Below are 27532 nucleotides of genomic sequence, written 5' to 3'. Positions count from 1 at the left end.
AACACAGACTTGTGATAAAAATACTTGTGGATATATAGAAATATTTTGAAGCTCTCTGGTAATGATTTTGATAACCCAGCAGTATTTTACTGGCTGTTCTGCCTTTGGGTAGGCCTGTAAACACACACAATTCCTTTACTCCCTCCCACACTGCTGCCGACGATGGCAAACTCTAATTGAGGTGATGGAACTAGAATCCTCTAATAAAACGTGTTGAAAGAACCAAATGTCTTGGCAGAAGTAGTGAAGTCATTTTATTAGTTTTTTGATGTATCTACAACAAAGAGAGGGACACAGGCAAAAACTGACGACTCGATGAAAAACCCAAAACAAATGACATTTATTATTGATGCAAGATTTCCCACCTTTTTTCAATAAGCAACTTTTTATCAGTCTCTAAAGAAACTTTATTACAACATAAAGAAAACGTACGAATAGGAAACGTTTTATTACTACACAAGACATTTAGGAGCTGAAACTAGCCTATCAGGAAATACAAAGCAAACCCAGGAAGCAGTTCTTCACAATGTTTAATCCAGATTGGCATGATACCGTGTTGCCCTGAACCTGAAAATGGCAATTTTCCAACCAAATGTCATGGGATCATTTATATACAGCATATGATGTGGTGTCACTCCAAGAGATAGGTCAAATTTCTCTTTCAGTTGGATCTAAAATCAAAAAGGCACCCAATCTAAAGGGGTTAACAGAATTGAACACAACACAGGATCATTGTAATGGACTAAATGTACTGGAAAAACTGGCCCCGGGACACAGACTGCCTCATATTCAATACTGCTTTGTCATCAGAGAAAAACATGGGCTGCATCTCAATAGTCTAAAGTGGCTTCCTCTCCTCACGTCATCCCCTTCATCTGCACTGATCCGGCTTCTTTCACGTCAGTGCAGATGAAGGAGGAGACGAGGACGCTACTTTAGACTATTGAGATGGATAGACCCAAGGAACAGAAATCTTTCCTTTCCCTCTGTCCCCTCCTTTCAACCCTCCCAGAATGATCCATTATTATACATCACCATAGAAACACAGAAATGACCAAAAATGTGACAACGTTGATTTTACATACAGGACAGGCGTTTGCACCAGTGCAGAGTTTGACACCTCTTATGATCAGAGGGGAAGAACTAGGGCCAGGAGGTTTCCCTGGACAGGTCACATGGTCAGGGAACACAACTTGAAAACGGTAGAGCCATAGAGAATGATAGAGGCCCCTAATGGCCAAAATGCCATTTTAGCATGGGCAGCCCCGTTGAAGGCTTCCACCATACTTCCGCCATTTTAAAGTAGTCAACTGGATTGGGATTCCTATGGGTTGTAGCCTGAATGGCGCTGCCCATGCTGTCACAGACACTATAATGGCACAGATATAAAGATGAGTCCTCTATCTATCTCTATGGGCAGAGCGGAAAGGTCACATGAAGGTCATGAGCAGGGCCATGAGTTTTTCCTGAGCACATGAAATGACAAGGGCCACAGGAGGTTGGTGGCACCTTAATTGGGGACGGCGGGCTCGTGCTAATAGCTGGAGCAGAATCTGTGAAATGTTATCAGATACATCAAACATGGCTCCACGCTCCATTCCAGACATTATTATGAGCCATCCTCCCCTCAGCAGTCTCCACTGACAAGGGCACATAAACTCCTAGCCCTAGTTATGGTAAGTAAATATATCTCAAATTGTGAAACAGAAACAGTTTCACGGTTTGTTTTCCAATTTGGATCATTTTCTGACAATAACAGAAACACTTTGCACTGGTGCAAACTAGGGTTCGTTCTAAATGGCACCCTATTCCCTATGTAGTGCACTACTTTTGGCTTCAGTAGTGCACTACATAGGGTAATTGGGTGCATTTCAGATTTGCCCTTAGTGAATATGGTAGAGAGGATGGGTCAGAGTTGAATCTATACAACAGTATCTCAAAATACACCAGAGGCCATTCCCCCCCTTTAACACCATCTCTTCATATCATTAAGAACCTGCGTTATTACATATTTTCTCAATTCAAATACATAAAAATCCTTAATAGAAAACATTTTATTTTCATCTATCGTTACTAGGGACAGGAGATTTCCCTAACAGCTTGACCTGACCAGGAAATACTCTGGACCCTAACGTTAGTTGTAGTTTATAACTAAGTAATGATCCAATAAAGAGGGTTCCTCCTGGCCCTAGTTGTGTCTGAGTTAAACAGTGAGGCCCTGTAAAAACACACATCGTCTCTTTAAAACCCAGTTGGTCTGAATCAACTCATTTCTCATCATTCATTGGTTGTGACGGAAATATCAAAACATGTCATGATATCAAAATTCACTTTACAGTATTTACAAACACAAACCAAAGACAGATGGAGACGTCACAAAATGAGAGAGAGGTGGTTGGGGAGGTGGATGGTGTAGGTGGGCCGATTGGTTGTGTGTGTGTGTGTGTGTGTGTGTGTAAGGACAAACATTGCCCTCTGGGGGATCTTGACAGTCAGTCACTATGGCAATTGCCACGCCGCCTCCTGATTGGCTCAGCTCTGTTATAAGAGTCCTTTAAGCATCCAATCAGAATCATCATTTCACAGAGGGTCAGAAGAACTGCCCTCTGGGTAAAAACCACAATTAAAACAAAAACCAGACACTTCCAAGATGTCTTCCTCTAGAAGATGGTTGCTGATTGGTGCAGAGTGATTCCGGAGTGTGCAGATGGAACAGGTTGACAACAAGTCTGTCTCAATGGAAAATTAAACAAATAAATACAACTGTGCATCCTCTGCATGTTCAGGGTCACTTAGTCTACTACAGAGAAAACGCCTTCTCAGGGTAATGGAGAGGGACATTACTATGGGAATTACAATTTAAAGTACCATGATGGACCAAGGTGATGTTCTCTGACTGGGCAAAGAGGGGGCAGTAGATAATGTATATCCTGTGGGTTTTCCTTAAGGAGACTAGTGAAGGTTCACCATCCTCTGAAGTTACTAAGGAAGAGGTCATCTGTGTGTGTGTATGTGTGTATATATGCCCTTTCAACAACAAAAAACCCCAGAAATTAAATCCTACATTTTAAAATAACCATAAATCATAACAATATTATTAATCATAATAACAATGAAAGAATATAAAAGAATAGCAATAATACATTACATACAGAGTAATGGAAAACATTCATCGATCAACATCACAACACCTCTGTTTTTTAAATGTATACAGAGTGAACTAGGGGGGAGGGGGATGGACGACACGTCCATGTCTACGTCTCAAATGACACCCTATTCCCTCTAAAGTAGTGCACTACATAGGGAAAAGGGGATCATTCGAGATTCGTTCCCTGTTCCACCCCTGTATCCATTAGAAACACAATCAAATCCATTAGAAACAATCAAAACAAATAAAAGTGAATTCAAATCCAATGTAATGTTTGTAGAGCTTCCAGACAGCTATTGACAGAACCCTACCATGCTGTGTCCTGAAGGGCGTCCATGTTATCCAGTCTCTCCTCCTTTCTCTCTCTCATCCCGCTCTCATTGTCCAGACCCTGACAAGAAGTCAGAGAGGCAGGGGGCGGGGTCAGAGAGTAGGGACTTCCTGTGTCTCTGTTTCCTGTCTATGCCACACACAGCGTCGGGAAGCTCCAACTTCACTAGAGGCCCAGCATGCCCCAGGACTGTCCTAGAAGCCTGGTTAGCGGTGAGAGTTCCGAGGGGGTGGAGGTAGGGTTGAGGTGGGAAAGGCAGAATGAGTCCGATCCAAGGTGAGGGGTGTGGGGTTGGAAAAATCCAGGTGGAAAGGTACAAAAAGAAAATAACCAAAAGAAAATACAAAAATAAAGAAATTAAATTACACACTCATCGTCATGTTGGGTGAATACTGTGAAGAGAGAAAGGGAAGGGGGGGAGTGGTAGAGATGAGTGAATATGTAAACGCTACAACATTACATACCAGGTCTCCCACCCTGGTTCTTGAGGGGTCAAGGTTCAAGGCTCAGGGGTCATCGGCCAGCAGTACTCACACTTTCACTTTGGAATGGGTTGAGGAAGTTCCCACCCATTTCTCCATCGTCCCGCGGCGTCCCGGGAGGGTTGCTCATACCCCCCATGTTGTTAGGAGAGTTCTAGAGAGAGGGATAGATAGAGAGAGAGAGGGATAGATAGAGAGAGAGAGAGAGAGAGAGAGAGAGAGAGAGAGAGAGAGAGAGAGAGAGAGAGAGAGAGAGAGAGAGAGAGAGAGAGTAAGATAACCCTACAAATACGTAAAACAAACATGCATGAGTACCACAAGTTATTTGTCCAGCAGCACCAAGACATGTCCCTTTGACCGTAAACCCTCCGCCTGTTTGAGAGATTGAAGTAAAAAGTTGTAGAAAAGGGGAATTATATTCACCTTTGGCAACCCGTCCATGTCCCCAGAGCCTGAGAGACAATGAGAGAGAGATGAGATTCAAACAGTTAATCCATGCACTGAACATTATGTCACCCTTAAGACTGCATTATTACAGGTGTTCATAACCCTGTCATAGCACCCACCTAGTGATCCGTTCATGTGGTGTGGTTCCATGGCTCCCATGGCTCCCATCGGTCCATCGGGCCCTGGGCCCATAGGGAACTGGGAGAGAAAACACACACACAGTCAGAATGACACACACACACACACACAAAGATGTCTCAGTGATACTGGATCTTCAGACTGGTTTTATGGCCTTATCTAATCAGCAGGGGGATAAAGTCATACTGTGTTATAACGTATTGTGGTGTCACGTTGTGTGATGTCATGTGGTGTAACAGGACATGTAATGTGACTCACGTTGGGTCTGTTTCCTCCTGGTCCTATAGGGTTCATCATAGTGTAGATGTTTTCACTGGAGTTGTTTGAGTCTGCGGGAGACGAAGACAGTAGTACAACATTAGTCCACAGAGAAAGGCAACACACATACAGTGCCTAAATATAGTACTGGTGCTGGGGGGCATATTTAAGAGACGCACCACCTGGGCTGGGCATGATGGGAGTTCCAGGCGGCCCCCCTCCTCCTGGAGGACCCTGGGAAACAGATAGTTCAATAAGGTCAATAAGAACAGTGCACACAATTTCCCATTTCTACATCTAAGGAACAGTTTTAGGAGTGAGGTGTTATTGAACACACTGACGGTTGGCTACTCACCACATAGTGGCCTGGAGATGAGGAGGAGTATTGTATCTGTGATGAGAGAAGGGAAACTACAGGTTAGGGGTCATCGTTCTTTCCTCCAGCAACAAGAGGTCAGTACAGTACCTTTTCAAGCCACCTGTTTAATAATAACAATCATCGTAATGCATCATCTAATCTAACAAATAGAGGAGGAAACAAAGTGACTTACTGAGTTAGCATTGGGACCAGGCCACGGCCCTCTACCACCAGGACCCCTGAGAGAGAGAGAGAGACAGAGAGAGAGAGACAGAGAGAGAGAGACAGAGAGACAGAGAGAGAGAGAGAGACAGAGAGAGAGAGACACAGAGAGAGACACAGAGAGAGACACTATAAGTACAGGGAAATACTGCCATAAACCAAGAAAACAACAGTTCAACATTCATGATGTCGGGGCCTTAGATATTCAATCATGAAGCTGGTGCTATGGGATAGACCGTATTACTCCCTATGGAGGGAACACTTACATGTTCATCCCAGGCATAGGACCACCCATGGAGTTAGGAGGAGGTCTCATACCCCCGTAGTTCTACATAGAGAGAAGAGATACAGTGTCATAACCATAGAATGCATGTATGCATGTATGTACAGTGGGGAAAACAAGTATTTAGTCAGCCACCAATTGTGCAAGTTCTCCCACTTAAAAAGATGAGAGAGGCCTGTAATTTTCATCATAGGTACACGTCAACTATGACAGACAAATTGAGTTTTTTTTTCTCCAGAAAATCACATTGTAGGATTTTTTATGAATTTATTTGCAAATTATGGTGGAAAATAAGTATTTGGTCACCTACAAACAAGCAAGATTTCTGGCTCTCACAGACCTGTAACTTCTTCTTTAAGAGGCTCCTCTGTCCTCCACTCGTTACCTGTATTAATGGCACCTGTTTGAACTTGTTATCAGTATAAAAGACACCTGTCCACAACCTCAAACAGTCACACTCCAAACTCCTCTATGGCCAAGACCAAAGAGCTGTCAAAGGACACCAGAAACAAAATTGTAGACCTGCACCAGGCTGGGAAGACTGAATCTGCAATAGGTAAGCAGCTTGGTTTGAAGAAATCAACTGTGGGAGCAATTATTAGGAAATGGAAGACATACAAGACCACTGATAATCTCCCTCGATCTGGGGCTCTGCAAATCGATCTGCAAATCCTGCAGTGCAAGACGTGTCCCCCTGCTTAAGCCAGTACATGTCCAGGCCCGTCTGAAGTTTGCTAGAGTGCATTTGGATGATCCAGAAGAGGATTGGGAGAATGTCATATGGTCAGATGAAACCAAAATATAACTTTTTGGTAAAAACTCAACTCGTCGTGTTTGGAGGACAAAGAATGCTGAGTTGCATCCAAAGAACACCATACCTACTGTGAAGCATGGGGGTGGAAACATCATGCTTTGGGGCTGTTTTTCTGCAAAGGGACCAGGACGACTGATCCGTGTAAAGGAAAGAATGAATGGGGCCATGTATCGTGAGATTTTGAGTGAAAATCTCCTTCCATCAGCAAGGGCATTGAAGATGAAACGTGGCTGGGTCTTTCAGCATGACAATGATCCCAAACACACCGCCCGGGCAACGAAGGAGTGTCTTCGTAAGAAGCATTTCAAGGTCCTGGAGTGGCCTAGCCAGTCTCCAGATCTCAACCCCATAGAAAATCTTTGGAGTTAGTTGAAAGTCCGTGTTGCCCAGCGACAGCCCCAAAACATCACTGCTCTAGAGGAGATCTGCATGGAGGAATGGGCCAAAATACCAGCAACAGTGTGTGAAAACCTTGTGAAGACTTACAGAAAACGTTTGACCTGTGTCATTGCCAACAAAGGGTATATAACAAAGTATTGAGAAACTTTTGTTATTGACCAAATACTTATTTTCCATAATAATTTGCAAATAAATTCATTAAAAATCCTACAATGTGATTTTCTGGATTTTTTTTCTCATTTTGTCTGTCATAGTTGACGTGTACCTATGATGAAAATTACAGGCCTCTCTCATCTTTTTAAGTGGGAGAACTTGCACAATTGGTGGCTGACTAAATACTTTTTTCCCCCACTGTATGTATGTATGTATGTATGTATGTATGTATGTATGTATGTATGTATGTATGTATGTGTGTGCTTACCTGTGGACCCATGGGCCCCATTCCTCGCGGAGCGTTCATTCTCATTGGCCCGCCCATATTAGGATGTCCTATAGTAGAAAAGATAACAAGAACACAGTCTTAACACCAACACACACTGGTAGTTAACATGAAGATACTATGGGACGGTCTAATATGGATCATTCCATCACTTAGCAAATGCTTTTATCCGATGAGGCGGTCATCTCCACACCTAATCCACATATGGCCAGTCTATGGCAGGCAACAGACTAAACTCTCCTCTAATCTCATTAAACTGGGACCCCTGTTGGGTTAAACAGTCATCTCTAATCTGAACCTGTAATCTCAAGACAAAACACACACGATCATATCTTCTACCCAGATGACCCCTACATCTGTAGGGTCCTGGGGGATGCTGGCGTCATCAATGGTTATCCAATGAGAAGTGCGGAATGCCACTTGAAACACTACATTTACATAAACAAATTAAATCAAATTCTATTTGTCACATGCGCCGAATACAACAGGTGTAGACCTTACCGTGAAATGCTTACTTACGAGCCCTTAACCAACAATGCAGTTCAAGAAATAGAGTTATTTACTAAATAAACTAAAGTAAAAAATATAATAAAAAGTAACCCAATAAAATAACAATAACGAGGCTATATACAGGTGGTACACCGGTACCGAGTCAATGTACGGGGGTAGAGGTTAGTAGAGGTAATTTGTACATGTAGGTAGGGGTAAAGTGACTATGCATAGATAATGAACAGTGAGTCAATGTAAATAGTCCGGGTGGCCATTTGATTAATTGTTCAGCAGTTTTATGGCTTGGGGGTAGAAGCTGTTAAGGAGCCTTTTGGACCTAGACTTGGCGCTCCCGTACCACTTGCCGTGCGGTAGCAGAGAGAACAGTCTATGACTTGGGTGACTGGAGTATTTGAAAACATTTTGGGCCTTCCTCTGACACCACCTAGTACAGGGCTGCCCAACCCTCTTCCTGGAGATCTACCGTCCTGTGGGTTTTCAGTCCAACCCTAATTTAAACACAACTGATTCTACTTATTAGCTGCTCAACAAGACCCTAACTAGCTGAATCAGATACGCTAAATTAGGGTTGGACTGAAAACCTACAGGAGGGTAGATCTCCAGGAAGAGGGTTGGGCAGCCCTGGCCTAGTATATAGGTCCTGGATGGCAGCAAGCTTGGCCCCAGTGATGTATTAGGCCGTACGCACTACCCTCTGTAGCGCCTTACAGTCGAATGCCGAGCAGTTGCCATACCAGGCGGTGATGCAACCGGTCAGGATGCTCTCGATGGTGCAGCTATATACATTTTTGAGGATCTGGGGACCCATGCCAAATCTTTTCTCCTGAGGGGGAAAAGGCGTTGTCGTGCCCTCTTCACGACTGTCTTGGTTTGTTTGGACCATGATAATTTGTTGGTGATGTGGACACCAAGGAATTTGAAACTCTCGACCTGCTCCACTACAGCCCCGTCGATGTTAATGGGGGCCTGTTCGGCCCTCCTTTTCCTGTAGTCCACGATCAGCTCCTTTGTCTTGCTCACATTGAGGGAGAGGTTGTTGTCCTGGCACCACACTGCCAGGTCTCGGACCTCCTCCCTATAGGCTGTCTCATCGTTGTCGGTGATCAGGCCTACCACTGTTGTGTCGTCAGCAACCTTAATGATGGTGTTGGAGTCCTGCTTGGCCACGCAGTCGTGGGTGAACAGGGAGTACAGGAGGGGACTAAGCACGCACCCCTGAGGGGCCCCGGTGTTGAGGATCAGTGTGGCAGATGTGTTGTTGCCTACCCTTAACACCTGGGGGCGGCCCGTCAGGAAGTCCAGGATCCAGTTGCAGAGGGAGGTGTTTAGTCCCAGGGTCCTTAGCTTAGTGATGAGCTTTGTGGGCACTATGGCTTTGAACGCTGAGCTGTAGTCAATTATTTTATTATTTTTATGTTAGTCATTTAGCAGACGCTCTTATCCAGAGCGACTTACAGGAGCAATTAGGGTTAAGTGCCTTGCTCAAGGGCACAGACAGATTTTTCACCTAGTCGGCTCGGGGATTAGAACCAGCGACCTTTCGGTTACTGGCACTAAGCTACCTACCGCCCTATTTAACAGAATTCTCACATAGGTGTTCCTTTTGTCCAGGTGGGAGCATAAAAAATGTGTGTACACACACAAACGCGCATGCACACACACACACACACCTACCTTGTGGTCTGGTGGGGTCCATGCTGTTTGGCAGGAGAGGCTGAGAACCAGGGATTACCCCTGGAGGCTGAGGGAAACAGACAGATGAGAGAAAGTGTGATAGTGAGTATGGACCACCAGCACATATTACCTGAAAGTATGTGTTCAGCTGTATAGGTGAGTGTGTGCTCCATACCTGATTTGGCATTCGGAGTGAGGGGCGGGGTCCACCTGGAAACCGTGGCGACATGAAAGGCTGAGAGAGACAGAGAGAGAGTTTTTGTCATTCCCACTGAAAAGGAGTTGAGCAGACAGATGATGGACAGTGTGTGAATGGAGGATGAGGATGAAGGGGGTGAGAACACAACACAGCAATGAGCAGACACCAAAACAACGAGCAGACACCAAAACAATGAGAAGGCTCATTCATGAGATGTATTTTACAGAGGAAGCTTGTCTTCAAGGATTTAGCCTTTGCTCTCCTCCCTTAGCCTTAGTGTTACATGTGGATCATTGTGTGTGTCTTGTCTGTCCTGCGCACATATGCATCTGTGCACTCAGTGTGTAGGTCAACAGCAGCTCATCTTTTGTTTTATTGATGAGGTGTTGGTGGAGTGTGTTTGTGTGTGTGTGGAGACTAGAGCTCCAACCCCCGAGAGCAGCTCCAGAGGAGAGTCAATTATTTATGTGTGTGTGTGTATATATATATATATATATATATATATGTGTGTATGTATGTGTGTGTGTGTGTGTGTGTGTGTGTGTGTTACCTGTCCGTGTGGTCCCATGCCGTGGGGGGGCTGTGCGTGAGGAGACTGCTGGGAGCCTGGCGGACCCTGAGAGAAGAGAAGAGTGACATCAGAGAGAGGGAGGAGCTAACACAATTAAACCTGCAGGAGCAAGCCAATCAGGGATGTGGAAGAGAAGCTAGCCAGTAGCCAATCAGAACACAGAGAGGGAGAGGAGCCAGCCAACCAGAACACAAAAAGGAAGAGGAGCTAGCCAATCAATCATTCTGACTATCCAGTCTGGGGGTTGATATGGAACAGGCAGTTTTCCTAATCCATCATAAGAAGGTGTCTTCACCACTAGAGCGCAATGTTGACACAGCTAAAACGCACAGCTCAGAACAACACTGGATCCGAGGAGCCTACAGCATGGTTGGTCACTGTCCATCCCACACTGGTCAACATCAGGACATGAAGCTAGACTCGAGGAACTGTTTGAACTGTAGAGAATATGCATGTATGACTTCAGGTTTATTTTGTGTGTGTGTCTTTCTATAAAAATGTAAAATAAACTCATTAGCGAACAAACACCACACACACACACGATAACAGCAACACAGGCATATTTGCAGCAAACAGCTCTTGCTAATGATAAGGCCACTTGTACAAAAAGGACAACACAAGCACACACCCCCTCCTCCTCCTCCCCCACTTGTGTTATAAATAGCACTTCCGTGCGTCTCCCTCTCCCTCTCTTTTCTCGCTCCCTCACTATTCTCTTGCCATCTCCCACTCTCACCTACTTCCTCTCTCCCATTCTAGCTCTCTCTCTCTCTCTCTTGCTCTCGCATTTGCACTCTCTCTCTCTCCAGTTCTCTCTTTCGCAAACAATGAAGTGGTAGCCACAGAAACAAACACATTGAGGCCCGTCTCTCTCTACCTCTCTCTCTCCCTCCCTCCCTCCACCTCTCTCCGTTCCACCTTATCATCCCTGCTGCCAAATGCCAGGGCTGTCCATCACACTGTCTGGCCGTGTGTGTGTGTGTGTGTATAGAGAAGGGGAGAGGAGTGAGGGATTATTGGAGGTCTAGAATAGAGAGGGAGGTGAAAAAAAGGAGTGTGAGAAGGAGATATAGGAAGAGAGGGAGTAAAGTAATGGATGGTGAAGATACTTGGAGGAGTGGCGGGAGGGACGTCAAAAAGAGGCTGTTTTACCGTGCGTAAAGAGATGGATGAATAGAGGTGTATTACCTGGAAGAATCCAGGCGGCATGGGTCCTCCTGGCATGCCATCGTTAGGAGGCATGTTCCCCATCACAGGACTGGGGGCTGCTGCCGCACTCTGCAACACACACACACACACACACGTTAAAAGATGAAGCACACAATCACACACACTAATAGATGCACACACACAGAAATGTACACACACACAGAAATGTACACACACACCATCCACCCTAAACCCTGCCCTTCCCACTTTCTGTTAAACTGATACACACACACCATCCCCCTTGTCTTTATGCTAATTCTGCCCATGAACAGGCCACTGAGTCCCTGGGGACAACATAGGGTCTTCCTCCATACTCCTCTTTCTCCGGCTGATTCCCCTTAACCCTCTCTCTATTCCCAAACATCTGTACTCCTCCTCTTTCTCACCTCTCTCCCATCGCTCTCTCCCCTCCCTCCCACAGCCCTAACCTCTCCTCTCTCGCATCCTTCTCTCCCCTCCCTCCCACGGCCCTAACCTCTCCTCTCTCCCATCCCTCCCTAACCTCTCCTCTCTCCCCTCCCTCCCACGGCCCTAACCTCTCCTCCCTCCCACGGCCCTAACCTCTCCTCTCTCCCATCCCTCCCTCCCACGGCCCTAACCTCTCCTCTCTCCCCTCCCTCCCTCCCACGGCCCTAACCTCTCCTCTCTCCCCTCCCTCCCTCCCACGGCCCTAACCTCTCCTCTCTCCCCTCCCTCCCTCCCACGGCCCTAACCTCTCCTCTCTCCCCTCCCTCCCACGGCCCTAACCTCTCCTCTCTCCCCTCCCTCCCACGGCCCTAACCTCTCCTCTCTCCCCTCCCTCCCTCCCACGGCCCTAACCTCTCCTCTCTCCCCTCCCTCCCACAGCCCTAACCTCTCCTCTCTCCCCTCCCTCCCACGGCCCTAACCTCTCCTCTCTCCCCTCCCACGGCCCTAACCTCTCCTCTCTCCCACGGCCCTAACCCCTCCTCTCTCCCCTCCCTCCCTCCCACGGCCCTAACCTCTCCTCTCTCCCCTCCCTCCCACGGCCCTAACCTCTCCTCTCTCCCCTCCCTCCCACGGCCCTAACCTCTCCTCTCTCCCCTCCCTCCCTCCCACGGCCCTAACCTCTCCTCTCTCCCCTCCCTCCCACAGCCCTAACCTCTCCTCTCTCCCCTCCCTCCCACGGCCCTAACCTCTCCTCTCTCCCCTCCCACGGCCCTAACCTCTCCTCTCTCCCACGGCCCTAACCCCTCCTCTCTCCCCTCCCTGCCTCTCACAGCCCTAACCGCTCCTCTCTCCCCTGCCTCACTTCTCCCCCCCCCCCCCCCCCCCCCCTCTCACTTCCTTTTGCTCACTCCTTCTCCCTCCCTCTCCCACTCCCCCTCTTCATCTCTCTTGCAGTAGCTAGTGGAAGCTGTTGCTATGGAGACGGGTCCTTTGCTCCCTGTCCCTCTGGCATCCCCCTCTCAGAGCGAGAGAAGAGAGAGAGAGAGAGGAGTGAGGGAGGTAGGAGGAGAGAGAGACAGAGAGAGACCCGTTTCAGTAACAACCTCTAACCAGGCCTTAGCCACGTGTGGATATGAAATAATTGGATAGATAAAGGCAATATGGTGAGAACGCCACCTATCATACCAGACGGGAAAGTTCGTATAGAAATACCATTAACCAGGCTACTGGCATCATGCTTGACATATTGACAAAACACAGACAAATCCTAAATCCTACACATCACCGACAAATAACTGTATATCAATACATCTACATGGTTGACTCTCACTCACCCACACAAACAGCAATACATGTCAACACACACGCCATCCCACACACACACTGACAGGAAGCACCACAGGGAGGTTAATGTCTGGCTCAGCCTATAGGAATCCACCACCATGAATAATTAATCAACAAACCAAAACTGATGATTTGATTGGGCGATGTGGCTAACCGATACTGAATGGAATTGATCTATCCAGCCCCCCCCCACACACACACCACTAAATGGACAGATCAATGGTGCTCAACACATTATTGACCTTTTCCTTGTACCTTTTCAAATGGTAAGACACAAACAAACACTGGAAGACGGAGAGAGGGACAGAGAAATAAAAAGAGTGGAGGGGAGAGAAAATGGGAAAGAAAGGGGGAGAGAAGAGAGTGGTAATCCCCCCCCCCCCCCTCCCCCCAAAAGAGAGATGAGAGTGTGCAGAATGAGAGAGAGAGAGAGAGAGAGAGAGAGAGAGAGAGAGAGAGAGAGAGAGAGAGAGAGAGAGAGAGAGAGAGAGAGAGAGAGAGAGAGAGAGTGTAAGGCAAAGAGAGAGTTACAGAATAACTATAGAATTAGCTTTCTATGACTTATATCCATGTCTGAGCCCACAGACACAGACAGACAGACAGACAGACATGCACGCTCCCCCTGCCAGAACACTAGACATGGATATACACACACCTTGTGTGTTCGAGTGCCCATCTGGTCCTCGAGACTGGCAAACTTGGCGCTTCACTCACAAACAGTTGCCAGCCAAGGCAGACAAGACAGAACATACACACAAAGCATGCACACACACACACACACACACACACACACACACACACACACACGGTTAACCAGCTCTCTCTGGCACTGAGGATGTGAAAGCCCCCATCGCTCTGGGCCGGACGCCAGGGCTGCAACACACACACATACACACCCACAAATCCCTGGCTTAGCCCCGGCCCAGTGCTGGGATTAGTGGATTAGGACCTCTATTCCATTATCTCCACACACTGACGATAGCAACACACACACACACACACACACACACACACACACACACACTACCCTAGGCCAAAGGGAAGAGATGGGATGAAGACACACACTTGGGGCCTGTCACTCACGTAATCATGGAAGGCCTTGGCCTCGCTGGAGTGTTCGCAGTTCTCCCTTCTGTCCGGCGCAGCGCAATACAAATCCCAGAATACACTGCAACAGGAAATAGAGGAAGAGGGTTAATATTAGGGAGCACCTGATGAGCCAATAGATGCGGTAAAGAGGTCAATCGAACTCCACCAAAGCAATAGAATTGCCATGGAAACGCATTGAGGAAAGTGCCGTGGGGGAAAGATCCCGAATCTCCTCATTGCCCCCCAGCAAAATTATCCCACATTTAGGCTATTGTTTATTTCACACTATGTTGAGGTAGAAATCGCAGTATAATGCTTGTATGGATGTCAACCCCAACACATGTTCATGTCATCGGTACCAATCAATCGCATTACAGTTAAAAAACGACTGACTACCACCACCGGTTTCTGTATGCTAGCTATGCTAACCAGCTTCTACGAACGGGAGTTAGCATTTAGCAGTCACTTCTAAACCTGAAAAGGGACAACTTCTACATGTTATGCAGCGAAAACAGCCAAATATATCCAAATCGGACTAAGTAACCACATTGTGGGCCTGTTACAATACATAAATCATGACGGATTTGATGAATGTCCACTTTGTTAGATCAGATTTGTTGAATGTGTGCCAATCTGGTCAATGGAACGTCTGCGTTCCATTGACTCCTTTACCGCATCTATGGACAGTATATCAGTCATTCACGATCCTACCCTCACTTGCCATCTATCACACTCTGACATGCGCTCTCACACACTTATGTATCTGAATGGAAATGATATGGAGTGGTGATATTCTAATGGAACACACACACCTGAACACAAGAACATACGCACACACACACACACACATGGCCTAGATACTCACCACCACCATGAGTGCAGGAATCCAGGAGGCTCCCCTAATGTAATATTCTTTTCCCATCGTATCTGAAAGATAGACAGAGAGAGAGAGAGAGAGAGAGAGAGAGAGAGAGAGAGAGAAGAGAGAGAGACAAAGCAACATGATGTGTAGTTCTAAACTCAGTAGGAGAGGAGACGGTCAGTGTGTGTGTGGAGGGCCGAGTGTCTGCGGGTTTTCACTCCTCCCTTGTACTTGATTGATTAATTAAGGTCACTGATTAGTCAAGAACTCCCCTCACCTAGCTGTCTAGGTCTTAATTGAAAGGAAAAACCAAAAAATGCGCAGACACTCGGCCCTCCATGGAATGAGTTTGACACCACTGGCCTAGAGGTTAAGAACACATAATCAGTCCGTCTCAGCCAGTCAACGCTGTTCCGCTTTCTCGACCGCGCTCTCTCTCCCCCTCTTCTTTCCCTACCTCTCAGTCAATGCCCTCTGAGACACAGTAAACACATCGTTCTACCTCTGTCAACTCCGTCCTTCCCCCTCGGTCTCCCTTCCTCTGCCACTGCCTCCATCTAGGCTCCCGCTCCCTGTCCAAATCTCCCTACCTCAGTCTCCCTCCGTCAGTCTCCACCTTTCTCCCACTGTCTCACTCTAGTCCCTTACTTCCTGGGAAGGAGCTAAGTTGGAGACCACTAGGCTAGAGGTAGGACGACGTCGTCGGACAGAAAGGTGTGTGCGTCTTACCTCTGACAAGAAGGTCTGTGCAGACTTCTGTGCTCCTACATGCAGCAGGTACTCATATACGTACAGCGCTAACCTGCAACAGAGGAGAACAGGACTTTGCATTAGCAAATCTATAGAAAAAGCCATAGGCGTTAGCATTAGCAAAGATCTGGTTGAGGATTACACAAACCTACTAGAACAACAAGGCTGACTGTGTGTGCAGGGCCGGCTCCAGGCATAAGCAGTCGCTTAGGGCCCTAGGCTGCTAGGTTGTTTTTGGGAACTCAGTCGGGGTCTCAACTTACTATTGCGAGTTAGAATAGTAGAATACACAAGGTGCAAGTTCGAAATTTGGTTGTGCATCAGCAATTTTTCTCTTGTTATGTCAGTCACTGACAGTCACTCAATTACCCATGTCAGCTAACAATTTTTAGATTGGTAAATTAATCTAGCCAGCTATCTAAATTTGTAGTAATCATGGCCGAATACCGACCAGGTATGCAGGGCACGTGCCTATGGTCCCCGATTGATTTTGTTAGTCTTTCTCACTCAGATATCATTAAAACCCTTCCAGCCGGAGCATTCTAATTTCGTAATAATAGTTACGATGGTTTAAAGCCTTAATAACACTGCCGTCCAATCACCAAAATGTATTTCTGTAAACTGCCATTTACACATGACAACATGAGATACAAATAGATATAATTGGTTTAGGGCTTTATGGGTGGGATTTTTTTTTTTACTTCAACGAAAGGTCACGGAGCAAATCCTCCATTTGCCTCAGTGCCCTGGTAGATGACTGGAAGGAGAGTGGATCGAGTGCTATTTTGACAGCTTCAAAATGGAAACCACCAGGTGGATCAGTTGAGGTAAGAAAGTTGTTAAATTGGTTATGACAATGTTTTATCAATAATGTCACTTTAAATACTATATTGTTTTCTTTCAAAGTCTGTAATTGCAGTGGTGAATGTTGGTTGTAATGCTGCTTGAAGAGGCAGCAGCTAGCGTTAGCTATTGCTATAGCTAGCTAGCCTCTCCTTCCGTTTCTGAATAAATGTTTGGCTATTTCTTTCTAGCTGGCAAAATAAGTGAGCAAGATTTTCTTTGTGTACTGTCGATAACATAGCTAAGTTGGTCGCTGGTATGGGCTAGTAAAATAGGCAGGTAGACTAGCGGTTAAGAGCGTTGGGCCAGTAAGCGAAAGGTCGCTGGTTCGAATCCCGGAGCTGACTAAGTGAAAAATATCTGTTGATCTGCCCTTGAGCAAGGCACTTAACCCTTACTGCTCCTGTAAGTCGGTCTGGATAAGAGTGTCTGCTAAATGACTGAAATGTCAACTAAACCAGATTGACCACTGTGCCCACACTGGTTTCACTTCACTTGCAGTGAAACAGAATGTGAGCTTGCCAGATCAGGCTGGTTTAGGGCGGTTATAGAAACACAGTATGCTTGATGCCAACTGATGCCTGTCCCCCTGCCCCCACAGGTTTAAGACACTCCCCAGCTGCCCAGCATTACGCCCCTCCCCAGACCGCATCCACTCTTGCCTCTACCCTTCTTTCCCCCTCCGCACCTCCTTCTGGTCCTCCCCCACTGGCCTTGCCTCCTTGTCCTACCAGCCACCGGCTGCACTCCAGGTCCACCGCAGCTACTCTGAGATAACCGACTCGTGCATGTTCCTCACCCTTGTATATGTTTTCCTTTCCTTATCCCATACATCCTGCATGCCAGCCTGCCTACATGTTACTGTAAGTCGCTTTGGATAAAAGCGTCTGCTAAATGGCATATTATTATTATTATGTTTGAGTCATGACTCTCATGGCCTTGGAGATGTAAAGGACTTGTAAAGACTGTAAAATAATGTTGGGCTTTTAAATTGTTCCCGGTCTGACTCCTCACGTGATAGGCTATTGTTCTAGTGTAATGGATGTATAGAAGAAATTACCGTTGTAAAAGCCAATTATTGTTATTATATGCCTTTCTTATTATATTATGTAATTCCAGATCGATTTTGATGACAATATCCCTGCGATGAATGTTGTATATAATGTTATGGCTATGATGGCGATAACTTGCACTTTCTTTTTTTACAAGTTTGAATGAGACAATGTATTCCCTAACATTATTCTTTCAATAAAGTTATTGTGTTATTAATATTATGTTACTTGTTTATGTCTTTCCTTATCATATGTAAGACTAAATGCTATTTGTAATTTGTTTTGGTGCAGATGTGTTTAATATACTATCCAGATAATAAAGTGTCTGATCAAGGAACATTCCATATACAATTATTATCATTTTTTAAATACCATTGGTCACTAAAACAACTAACTAGTTCACAGTCAAATGTATTTGTATTCTGATTTCAGATTTTCAACCCTTACAAAACAAAACACTCAATATGCTCTAAGTTTTTCTCTATCCTCATTAGAAAGTGTTGTAAATGGCAGTTATTTTTTGGGGAAAGCATTGATTTTCATATATAAAAGATACATTTTCACAGGTGTTCTTTCTTGACTGATTATTGTCATTTGAAAGGGCAGTTTCTCAGCTTTCAAAATAGGTATCATGTTTTTACACCAGCAAATTATACTCATTAATGCACGACAAGGTCATGATCCAGTAAGAAATGGAACATTCCGCTCAGGCTGAAAGGGGTTAACATGGCATAAGTCATGACAAAATATGTAGAACTGCAGGAAATTTGCTTCTAAGCTACAATATGTAACTTTTTGGGCAACCCGACAAAATTCACATAGAAATGTGAGTTATAGATCTGTCATTCTCATTGAAATCAAGTCTAAGAAGCGGTAGATCTGTTGTATGTATGCTATGTCTATGCCTCCCATTTTTAAGTTTGGTTTTTGCGCCTTTTACTTTTACTTTTGGTTTTGTACACCAGCTTCAAACAGCTGAAAATGAAATATTTTTGGTTATGGAAACAATATTTCACAGCAGTTTAGATGGCACAATGATTCTCTACACTATACTTGCTTGTTTTGTCACAAACGGAAATTAGGCTAACTATTAGAATTTTAAGAGCAATTTCTGCATAGTGCATCTTTAAAAAGGCAATAATTTCACCCCATGGCAAATGGGTAGAATTGCTGGAAAGTAACTAAAACCGTATTTTATTTTTTTTTCATGGCAAAATTAGTAGAACGGTATGAAATTTGTTATAAAATTGCATAAATGTTCGCCCCATGGCAAAATATGTAGAACTGCAGGAAATGTACTATATAACAACAAAGTGTTATCCTGCATCAAGAGAGATTCCACTCATTTGAATTCAATTACTTTTTGACAGCATCCCCTTTGATTTAAACAAAAAACTTTCCATACATATTTGACCATGACCGAAATGGTCAGAAAGTGAAAAGATAAAGGTGCTCAAATTTGACCCATTTTACACACCATGAGACAGCCATGTCTTCATCACTGGAAAATATCATTTAAAAAGCTTACAAAACAGGGTTGTCAAACTATTTTAAAATTTGAAAACAATTATTTTTACAAAAATGGTAAACTCCACTTTTTTATTTTTATATTTCGCATATGTTGTAGCTTAGCCCTTTCATCATCTGAGGTGTTTGTGTTGTGCCTGCCAACAGTTGAGACGCAACAGCTCGTGAATACAATACAAGTAGTTGATTCTGACCATATTATTCGAAAATTCTCTAATACACAGAAAATAAGTATTGAAATAAGTATTAATAAAATACACATGTATTTCAACCCAGGTCTGGTGTGTGTGTACAGTCGTAAGGGCTGTCTCACAGGACAGGGTCATAAATAGCTGAGGGGTGTTCCCATCCTGTGATCACACCGATAACAACTGGTAAGACAGGACACACACTGCCAGAGAAGAGTCCTAACCCTCTTAAGAGCAGGAGGTAATTGTGAGGTTGCAGCTCTTCAGACAGGCGAGCTTGTGATTTATGAGCCAGGATGTCAGAGGTAGTGGTTCTATCACGCACAACTCTCTGAGGCTTCCTGGTTGTGTAGTGGAGTTTACTGTCAGTCTTGGGTCAGTTAGGCCTCTCTCTCACACACACACCTGACAAAATGTAGCAATGTGAGACTGCTGGTTTAGAGTGTGGGTCTCTCGACACACACAAGTACCACACACACACACACCTTAGTCAGTGATGTAGTGGTAAAAAAACAGGTGGGTAAACTGATCGGCGGTCACGGTGAATAAAGAAACGCTGCCTATACTTTCAATGCATTTTTCCCCAAAAGGTAGGGAAATGTAGCCATGACACCGGGGTTAACACCCCTACTCTTATGATACGTGCCATGGGATCTTTTAGTGACCACAGAGAGTCAGAACACCCTTTTAACATCCCATCCGAAAGATGGCACCCTACACAGGGCAATGTCCCCAATCACTGCCCTGGGGCATTGTGATCTTTTTTTAGACCAGAGGAAAGAGGGCCTCTGCTTAGCTTCAGAGGCAAGCCAGAAGTGGGATGCAGGGTGGGTAAACTGCGTTTACCCTCCACTACACCACTGACTTTAGTTAGTGTAGGTCTACTCTCACACACACGACACACTCACCATGTCTTCTCCTGACCGTTTACAGGATGCTATGGTTAACTGGATCAAACTGCTGATCGCCCCCACGAGGGCACTGATGAAATGTTTATGTGTGATGGGAGGCCTGTCTGTGTGTGTGTGTGGGGGGCTATGTGCACCTGGTCTGCTGCATTATTTAAAATCACGCATTGAGAGGAGAAGAGTTTCTTGAGCTGCAACACTGGGGAAATGTTGTGATGGGAAGGTAGTGTCTCTGTGCACACGCACACTTCTTCAGTCAGCAAAGGGACAGCTCACTCCTCCCTCATTCTCTTTCACACAAACTTCCCCCCTGATGTACGCCACCAGTACACCTGACATCCTGCCTGCGGCTGCAGACAAAACCCCTCTTTAAACATGGATAAGCCAGCCCACCGACACACACACACTCTCTCTCTCTCCTTCTCACAGACAGAGAAACACACACATTGCGCCAGATCAGGGGCGACCGCACACACACACCGCTCCAACTCACAGCGAGAGCAACCGCTTCAGTCTGACACTCAATAATTCAACACAGAAGAGGGAGATGAGGACTTGGAAGAGAGGAAGGGAGAACTGAGCATTGGAGAGGGGGGGAAGAAAGGAGAGGAGACAGAGGGGAGGTAAGGAGGCAGAATAATAGAGAGACGGAAAGGGGAGGAGAGGAAGATCAACAAAAGTTTGTCTTCTGAGCTAAGCGATGGTCTGCCCTGAGCTCGTGCTGAGGTTGATTCATAAAATCAGTTAGGCTAGATTGCAGAGATAATCAGTTAGGCTAGATTGTAGAGATGAACATACTCATATCAAGCACAACACAGACATAGACAAAAGGAACAGACAAATGCTTTGACAATTTATTTGCACATCTAAGGGACAAGGCTTGGAACAGCTTTTATTGAAACATGGACTGAAGTGTGTGGTAAAAAGCATGGGCAAATAATGAGGTATCCGGCTTTGTTGACATTTGGCAAGACACGGGAAAAAGAGCCATCTACAGCTTGTAAGTAAAGTTCAAATAAATCAGTATGAATAGCCTAGTAGTTGTGTTGTTCACAGTGCATAATTATGGGTATCTGGTTCTGCAGGTTATAACATACAAATTTGAAGTCTCAACACATGTTGCGAGACAAACATGATTAGGAACGAAACATAAATGCAAAAACACAGTAGCACAGGGTGGATAATATAGTTACTGTCGTACTAGCTGCCAGTTCCTACATCAGCGGACCAGCATCCTTCACAGACAAAACGGCATCCGTAGCTAGCAGACAAAGGGATAGGTAAGCTACAGCTATCTGAGCTAGCACACTACCTAGTTTATAACTCAACTATTTGGCCAAATGCTCAGCATAGGGCCAATTTTAAATTACAGCAAACCTCGTTTTATAAAGTACACGTAATTTACTCTTTGATAAGGCCTAAACAAACGGTTTGGACACAAAGTTGTCATACTTGCCGCTAGCTAGCTCCTAGCCTACCTATCAGTAGCTCGCGTATGAAAGAACACACATTGATACAAGCGAGTGAGTTCGAAGAGTTACTTTTTGGAACGTTGGACACTCCTTTGTTACACTGAAACAAAACCTGTTACATTGGTTTCAACTTTGTAAAAGCTATCAGTCGGCTACGTTATTTCACCATAAGCTAAATCACAGGATTCCTGAAACAACACACAAGCATCTTTACGAATGCATTGTTCCCAATACCCAGAGAGGTAGGGAGAGGGATTCTCTATTTTGCACTAAATTCTAAAATGCAACATATTGCACATAGTTTTAAAACTAACGACTTTGCCAATGTTGCTTAATATCTCCAACATCATACATGAAGTTAATAATCTACTGTACCGGATGAGAATGAAACTGGTAGGAATGGATAGCTTGGTAGTTAGCTAACGTTAGCTAGGCTAGCCATCAACTCCCAATAACTGCTTGCTTGTTAGGGAGGGCTACAAGACTTCACCGATGCAAGAAAACAACCTGAAAAACAAAGAACCAAAACAACTACGAAGAGAGAGCATATCGTATCCTCATCTGCACACTTTATATGACAACAAGCTAGGTGGTGTATGTGAGCGTTGGAGATAACAGTAGATATCCTAGCTTTAGTGTCTCTAGCTAGTGTTTTTGTGACAGTGCACTATTCCCACTTACTTTTCTCTTGCTTGGTTATCTGAGGGCACAACAGCACCTTTCCCCTTGGCGTACATCCTTGAAGCTGGTTTCGATACTTTTTATTCAGTCCTGTTCCGACACCTGTCAAAGAAAGCGACCACTTACGATCTCCATAGCTACACAGCAGTAGTGTTCTCTCTCTCACTGTGCCCCGGTGTCTTTTTTTTCTAGCAGGTTACATCCATCCTCAACATTGCCGATCCGAACAGGGGCTGCTGCCGTCGGGGGGAGCTTGAAACCGTCTGTTGGTGATCTTTTTTTTTCTTCAGTCGCTGTTCCAGGATTGTACTCACGCTCCCCCTGTTGTAGAATGGTGGGGGCTTCTTAAAGAAATAGAGACCACGTTTTGGTTTATTTGCCTAACTAAATTATGATAGACTGGACAGTGTTCTTCATTCCTGGGCTTGGAGACCCACATGGGTGTGTGCAGGGTTTTGATCTAGCACAGCACTAACATACCTCTTTTAACAGTGTCCCACTGTGCCCACATGTAACTGTGTGCTCTGTAAGGTGTGTTTCGGCCAGGAATGGTATATAAAAGCTCTGTGTGTCCTGTTTAGAAATAGTTATGTGGCTGTGTTTACACAGGCAGACAAATTCTGATCATCTTTCCACTAATTGGTATTTTGGCCAATCACAGCAGATCTTTTCACATCAGATATTTTTCAGATCTGTTTTTGTGAAAGGACCAATTTAGTGAAAAAAAAAGATCAGAATTGGGCTGCCTGTGTGTCGTGAGGGAATTATTCATAAAATGTGTACATGTATACCAGGTATGAAGTTGAGGGACGTGTGTGTGTGTCCTGTCCCTTTAAGAATGCGTGTGAGTGGCGGTGCAGTGCAGTGGCGGGGTGTGTGTGTGCAGGAGCGAAGTGTTCTGTTTAAATGTTGCTCATCTGTGGGAAGGACACACTGACTGCATGCATGTGTGTGTGCGCATGCATGTCATTCTTGGGGTTAACCACCTCCACTGTTTTCTACAGGACACACATAAGCAAACACATTGTCCAAAAAAGGGGGAAAGCGAAGAGAGAGTGCAAAGAGCTAGGACACACAAACACAATCTAGCTAGGCAGAGCTGTCCGTGTGCTTGTGTTGCTCCATGGGGAAGAGAGAGAGGGAGAGTGTGTTTGTATCTACTCAGCTCTAGACCACAAACTCTATCACTGTCTCATCATAGCATCAGTATCGATTGGTCTGAGCCCAAATACATCTCAGAACACACACACTGTTGAGGGAGTGTGTGTGTGTATTTCTGATAGGGTAAGATGGTTCGTATGGTTTGTTAGGGTAATTATAAATCAACTCCACTCCTGGAATTCAGAGGTATTCACCCTAATGTACACACACGCACACACACATCTCACACACACTCCAAACAGGTTGTGTTCAATCGAGCCAGACCTGTATTTTCAATCACTCCAGAAGAGGACCTCTCAGAATATTACATTCACATGTTTCATCGCTAATTGAATGAGCCTGTTTGACTCACCAATTAGGCTGTTTGTTGGATTTCTGGATGAGTATTCACTGGATTCTTATAGAAGGCATCATCTCAAAGACTTGGGCCCCGTTTCAACGCTGTAGTAAGAAAGGAAGAAGTTATTGGAACAGGGCTCTGACATTAGCATGTCAATACCACAACCTAGCTAGTAGTGTGTGGTGGTTTGAGTAGTAGCACATTTAATCAATGTGGTTAACTATTTTGCTTCTCACACTACACTTCCTGATACCTGATAGTTCTACTATCTCTCAGGATAGCAGTTACCTCTAAGTACAGATCTAGGATCAGGTTACCCAACCTCACATTCTAATCATAACCATTAACAGGACCAAACAAGTGTCTGACTCGGGACCAGCTAGGCTGCGTTCACACAGGCAGCCCAATTCGGATAATTTTTCCACTAATTGGTCTTTTGACCAATCAGATGAGCTCTTTTGGAAATAATTGTGCAGAAGATCAGAATTGGCCTGCCTGTGTAAACACAGCCTTAGAGTTAGGGGAACGTCTACCTGCTCTTGTATCTCTCTAATCTCTGTTCTCTCTGAATACTTTCTATTTCTATAGACATGTAATCTCTCTAAAGATCATACTGCCTGGTTTCTTTACGCCCCTATTTTCACTCTGTCTGAGGGGAAAATCCCAGACAAACACTGCCTCTGTTTGACGCTGCCTCTCCTTGCTTTTTCACCCTCATTTTCTCTCCTCCTCTTCTTTCCTCTCCTCTTGTCTCCCATTCATTAATTCTTCCACCCATCTTCTCCATCCTCCCCACTCCTTGTGCAAGCTGCAAACAGGTATATCAGTTGTAGGGGTTTTGCAACAATGTGTAGCTGGACTTTATTTACACCCTACCTGCTCATGCTAATCACTTGCTAATGATTACCTGCTAATTACCATGTAAGTACATGGGTTTTAACACCACAACATATAGGGGGACCATATTTCCAGAAACTATAATGGCAGGCTTCAGTTGTTTTAATCTGAACAAAAATATAAACGCAACATGCAACAATTTCAAAGATTTTGCTGAGTTACAGTTCATACAAGGAAATCAGTCAATTGAAATAAATTCATTAGGCCCTAATCTATGGATTTCACATGACTGGGCAGGGGTGCAGCCATGGGTGGGCCTTGGAGGGCATAGGCCCACCCACTTGGGTACCAGGCCCACCCAATGGGAAGCCAGGCCCAGCCAATCAGAATGGGTTTTTCCCCACAAAAAGGGCTTTATTACAGACAGAAATACTCCTCAGCACCCCGTCCCCCTCCTCTCAGACGATCCCGCAGGTGAAGAAGCCGGATGTGGAGGTCCTGGGCTAGCGTGGTTACACGTGGTCTGCGGTTGAGAGGCCGGTTGGACGTACTGCCAAATTCTCTAAAACAACGTTGGAGGTGGCTTATGGTAGAGAAATGAACATTGAATTCTCTGACAACAGCTCTGGTGGACATTCCTGCAGTCATCATTACAATTACACACTCCCTCAAAACTTGAGACATTCTGGCATTGTGTTGTGTGACAAAACTGCACATTTTAGAGTGGCCTGTTATTGTCCCCAGCACAAGGTGCACGTGTAATGATCATGCTGTTTAATCAGCTTCTTGATATGCCACACCTGTCAGGTGGATGGATTATCTTGGCAAAGGAGAAATGCTCACTAACAGGGATGTAAACAAATTTGTGCACAAAATTGGAGAGAAATAAGCTTTTTGTGCGTATGGAAAATTTCTGGGATCTTTTATTTCAGCTCATGAGACATGGGACCAACACTTTACATATTGCGTTTATATTTCTGTTCAGTGTAGATATGAATGGTATCAGCGTGGTTGTTAGCAGCCAGTGGAAAACAAAGGGGATTCAGAGGGAGAGAAAGAGAGAGATGTGGGAATTTGAGTTAGTTGACTAGTATTCTGAGAGATTAAAGGAGAGAAAGAAAGAGAGAGAGATTGTGTGTGTCTGTATAAAGAGGTCAGACTGGGCTTATGAAACTGTCTATGACCTAACCTGCCCTATTTCAGACAGAACACAACCCTGTACAGTCATCATACCCACAGGCTTTGGGATCTGAATGTCAAATATCACCACTTCAACCTAAGTAACGTTTTGATACTGTGTGTGAATAATGGCAAACATTTAAACAGTTGGAGCAGAGTCAAGTACATCTGACCTAAGAGCCCTGAAATAAAAACACATGTTCCATGGATGTTAAATAGGATCCAGATTGCATGTCCTCTTAAAGAAGGGTTTTAAGAGCTGCCCGCACTCACACATACGTACACATGCACACGTGCACACACACACGGAACACAGTTTTTTCATTAAAGGAACACAGACTGTGGTGTGTTCTGCTACAACACGCAGACAGTACACTGACGTTCTCAGCTTTTAACATTTTTATTTATTTAAATGTTCTGCTGAATTCAATCAAACTCTTGCTGCAATGGTTATGTGGTAATGTCTTGATATTGCTTTATTCCCCAAATCAAAACAATTAATGGTTTTAGGTAAAATGACCAAATAACTACTTTCACAGGTATGTTTGTTGACTGCATAAATAATGCTCTCTATTCTATCCCCCCTCCGAATCTCTCTAAATGTTCTCTCTCTTTACCGCTTTCCCTCTCTCTGTCTCTTCCCTCCCCTCCCCCGCTCTCTCATTCTCCTTCTCCCTCCCCCTCTCTCCCCTTCTCCCTCCCCTCTCTCCCCTTCTCCCTCCCCCTCTCTCTCCTTCTCCCTCACCCCTCTTTCTGCCTCCCCCTCCCCCTCTCTCTCCTTCTTCCTCAACCACTCTCTCCAGTAGAGAAGATTCTGCTTGGCATTATGCTTGTCTTACCTCTGCTGTTGGTGTCACGTGCAGTGTTATGTACGCACACACACACACACACACACACCAAAAACAGGGGCTGTGCGTGTGTATATGGAGTGTGTTGTCTGGGGGTTTTGATACATGCGTTGTTGACAGTCTCGCCCCTCGGCCAGAACTACAGGGCCCCTCTACCCCTCTGTGAGCCTCTAAACCTCTCTTTCTCTCTTTCTTTTCTCTCTGTGTCTTTCTTTCTCCTTCTTTACCGCTGTCCCTCTCTCTCTGGGTACTCCATACCTCCTGCTCTCTCTCTCTCTCTCTCCCTGTCCCTTCTCCCCTCTCCCTCCATTCACCACCTCCTATCTCTAACACACACGGTGGCAGGGCTGTACTCTACCTCCCCAAGGAGTAGTGTTTAACTCACTGACGAGGGGTTTAAGGCCGAGGATGTGTATGTGTGTGTGTGTGTGTGTGGAGGGGGGGGTGGGAAGAGTAAATTGTTTAGTGTTTCTGTGCTGACTCCACATATGATCCCCATTAGCTAACGGGGGTACACGCACACACACTCAGGGTAAAGGATGATGTTAATCCAGTGTTAGC

The 27532-nt window shown here is 45.1% G+C and overlaps 1 protein-coding gene across 3 annotated transcripts; it reads right to left on the bottom strand.

The window, feature by feature from the left end:
* Nucleotides 1–513: 513 nt before the first annotated feature.
* Nucleotides 514–22856, bottom strand: LOC311121368 (single-stranded DNA-binding protein 3-like). Of its 3 annotated transcripts, none has more exons than XM_084195870.1 (18): nt 22607–22856; nt 15915–15987; nt 15189–15250; nt 14318–14402; nt 11462–11551; nt 10253–10318; nt 9679–9738; nt 9504–9570; nt 7302–7369; nt 5651–5712; nt 5356–5401; nt 5160–5195; nt 4984–5038; nt 4805–4875; nt 4528–4606; nt 4385–4413; nt 4014–4115; nt 514–3681 (listed from the first exon to the last, which is right to left on the bottom strand). In XM_084195870.1, the coding sequence occupies exons 1-18, from the start codon at nt 22660–22662 to the stop codon at nt 3526–3528; spliced, it is 1263 nt and encodes a 420-aa protein (XP_084051996.1). In that variant the 5' UTR covers nt 22663–22856; the 3' UTR covers nt 514–3525. The 3 variants fall into 3 exon arrangements, with proteins under 3 accessions (XP_084051996.1, XP_084051994.1, XP_084051995.1); XM_084195868.1 differs by lacking the exon at nt 514–3681 and adding an exon at nt 3752–3871; XM_084195869.1 differs by lacking the exon at nt 514–3681 and adding an exon at nt 3752–3871 and having other exon boundaries at nt 4987–5038.
* Between the last annotated feature and the right edge of the window lie 4676 nt (nt 22857–27532).

Source organism: Coregonus lavaretus (assembly GCF_964263955.1).
Source record: "Coregonus lavaretus genome assembly, contig: HAP1_SCAFFOLD_1830, whole genome shotgun sequence".
Taxonomy (NCBI): Eukaryota; Metazoa; Chordata; class Actinopteri; order Salmoniformes; family Salmonidae; genus Coregonus; species Coregonus lavaretus.
Note: the sequence above shows the minus strand (reverse complement) of the source record. Positions and strands in the feature narration are given on the sequence as shown.

Bases quoted from the DNA above. Each gene is read 5' to 3' on its own strand.
- LOC311121368 (XM_084195870.1), bottom strand. From the start codon at position 22,662: ATGTACGCCAAGGGGAAAGGTGCTGTTGTGCCCTCAGATAACCAAGCA. The intron at 14,403-15,188 runs GTGAGTATCTAG...TTCCTGTTGCAG, and splicing joins TTCCTGCACTCATGGTGGTG to TGTATTCTGGGATTTGTATT. The intron at 3,682-4,013 runs GTGAGTACTGCT...ACCGCTAACCAG, and splicing joins ACCCATTCCAAAGTGAAAGT to GCTTCTAGGACAGTCCTGGG.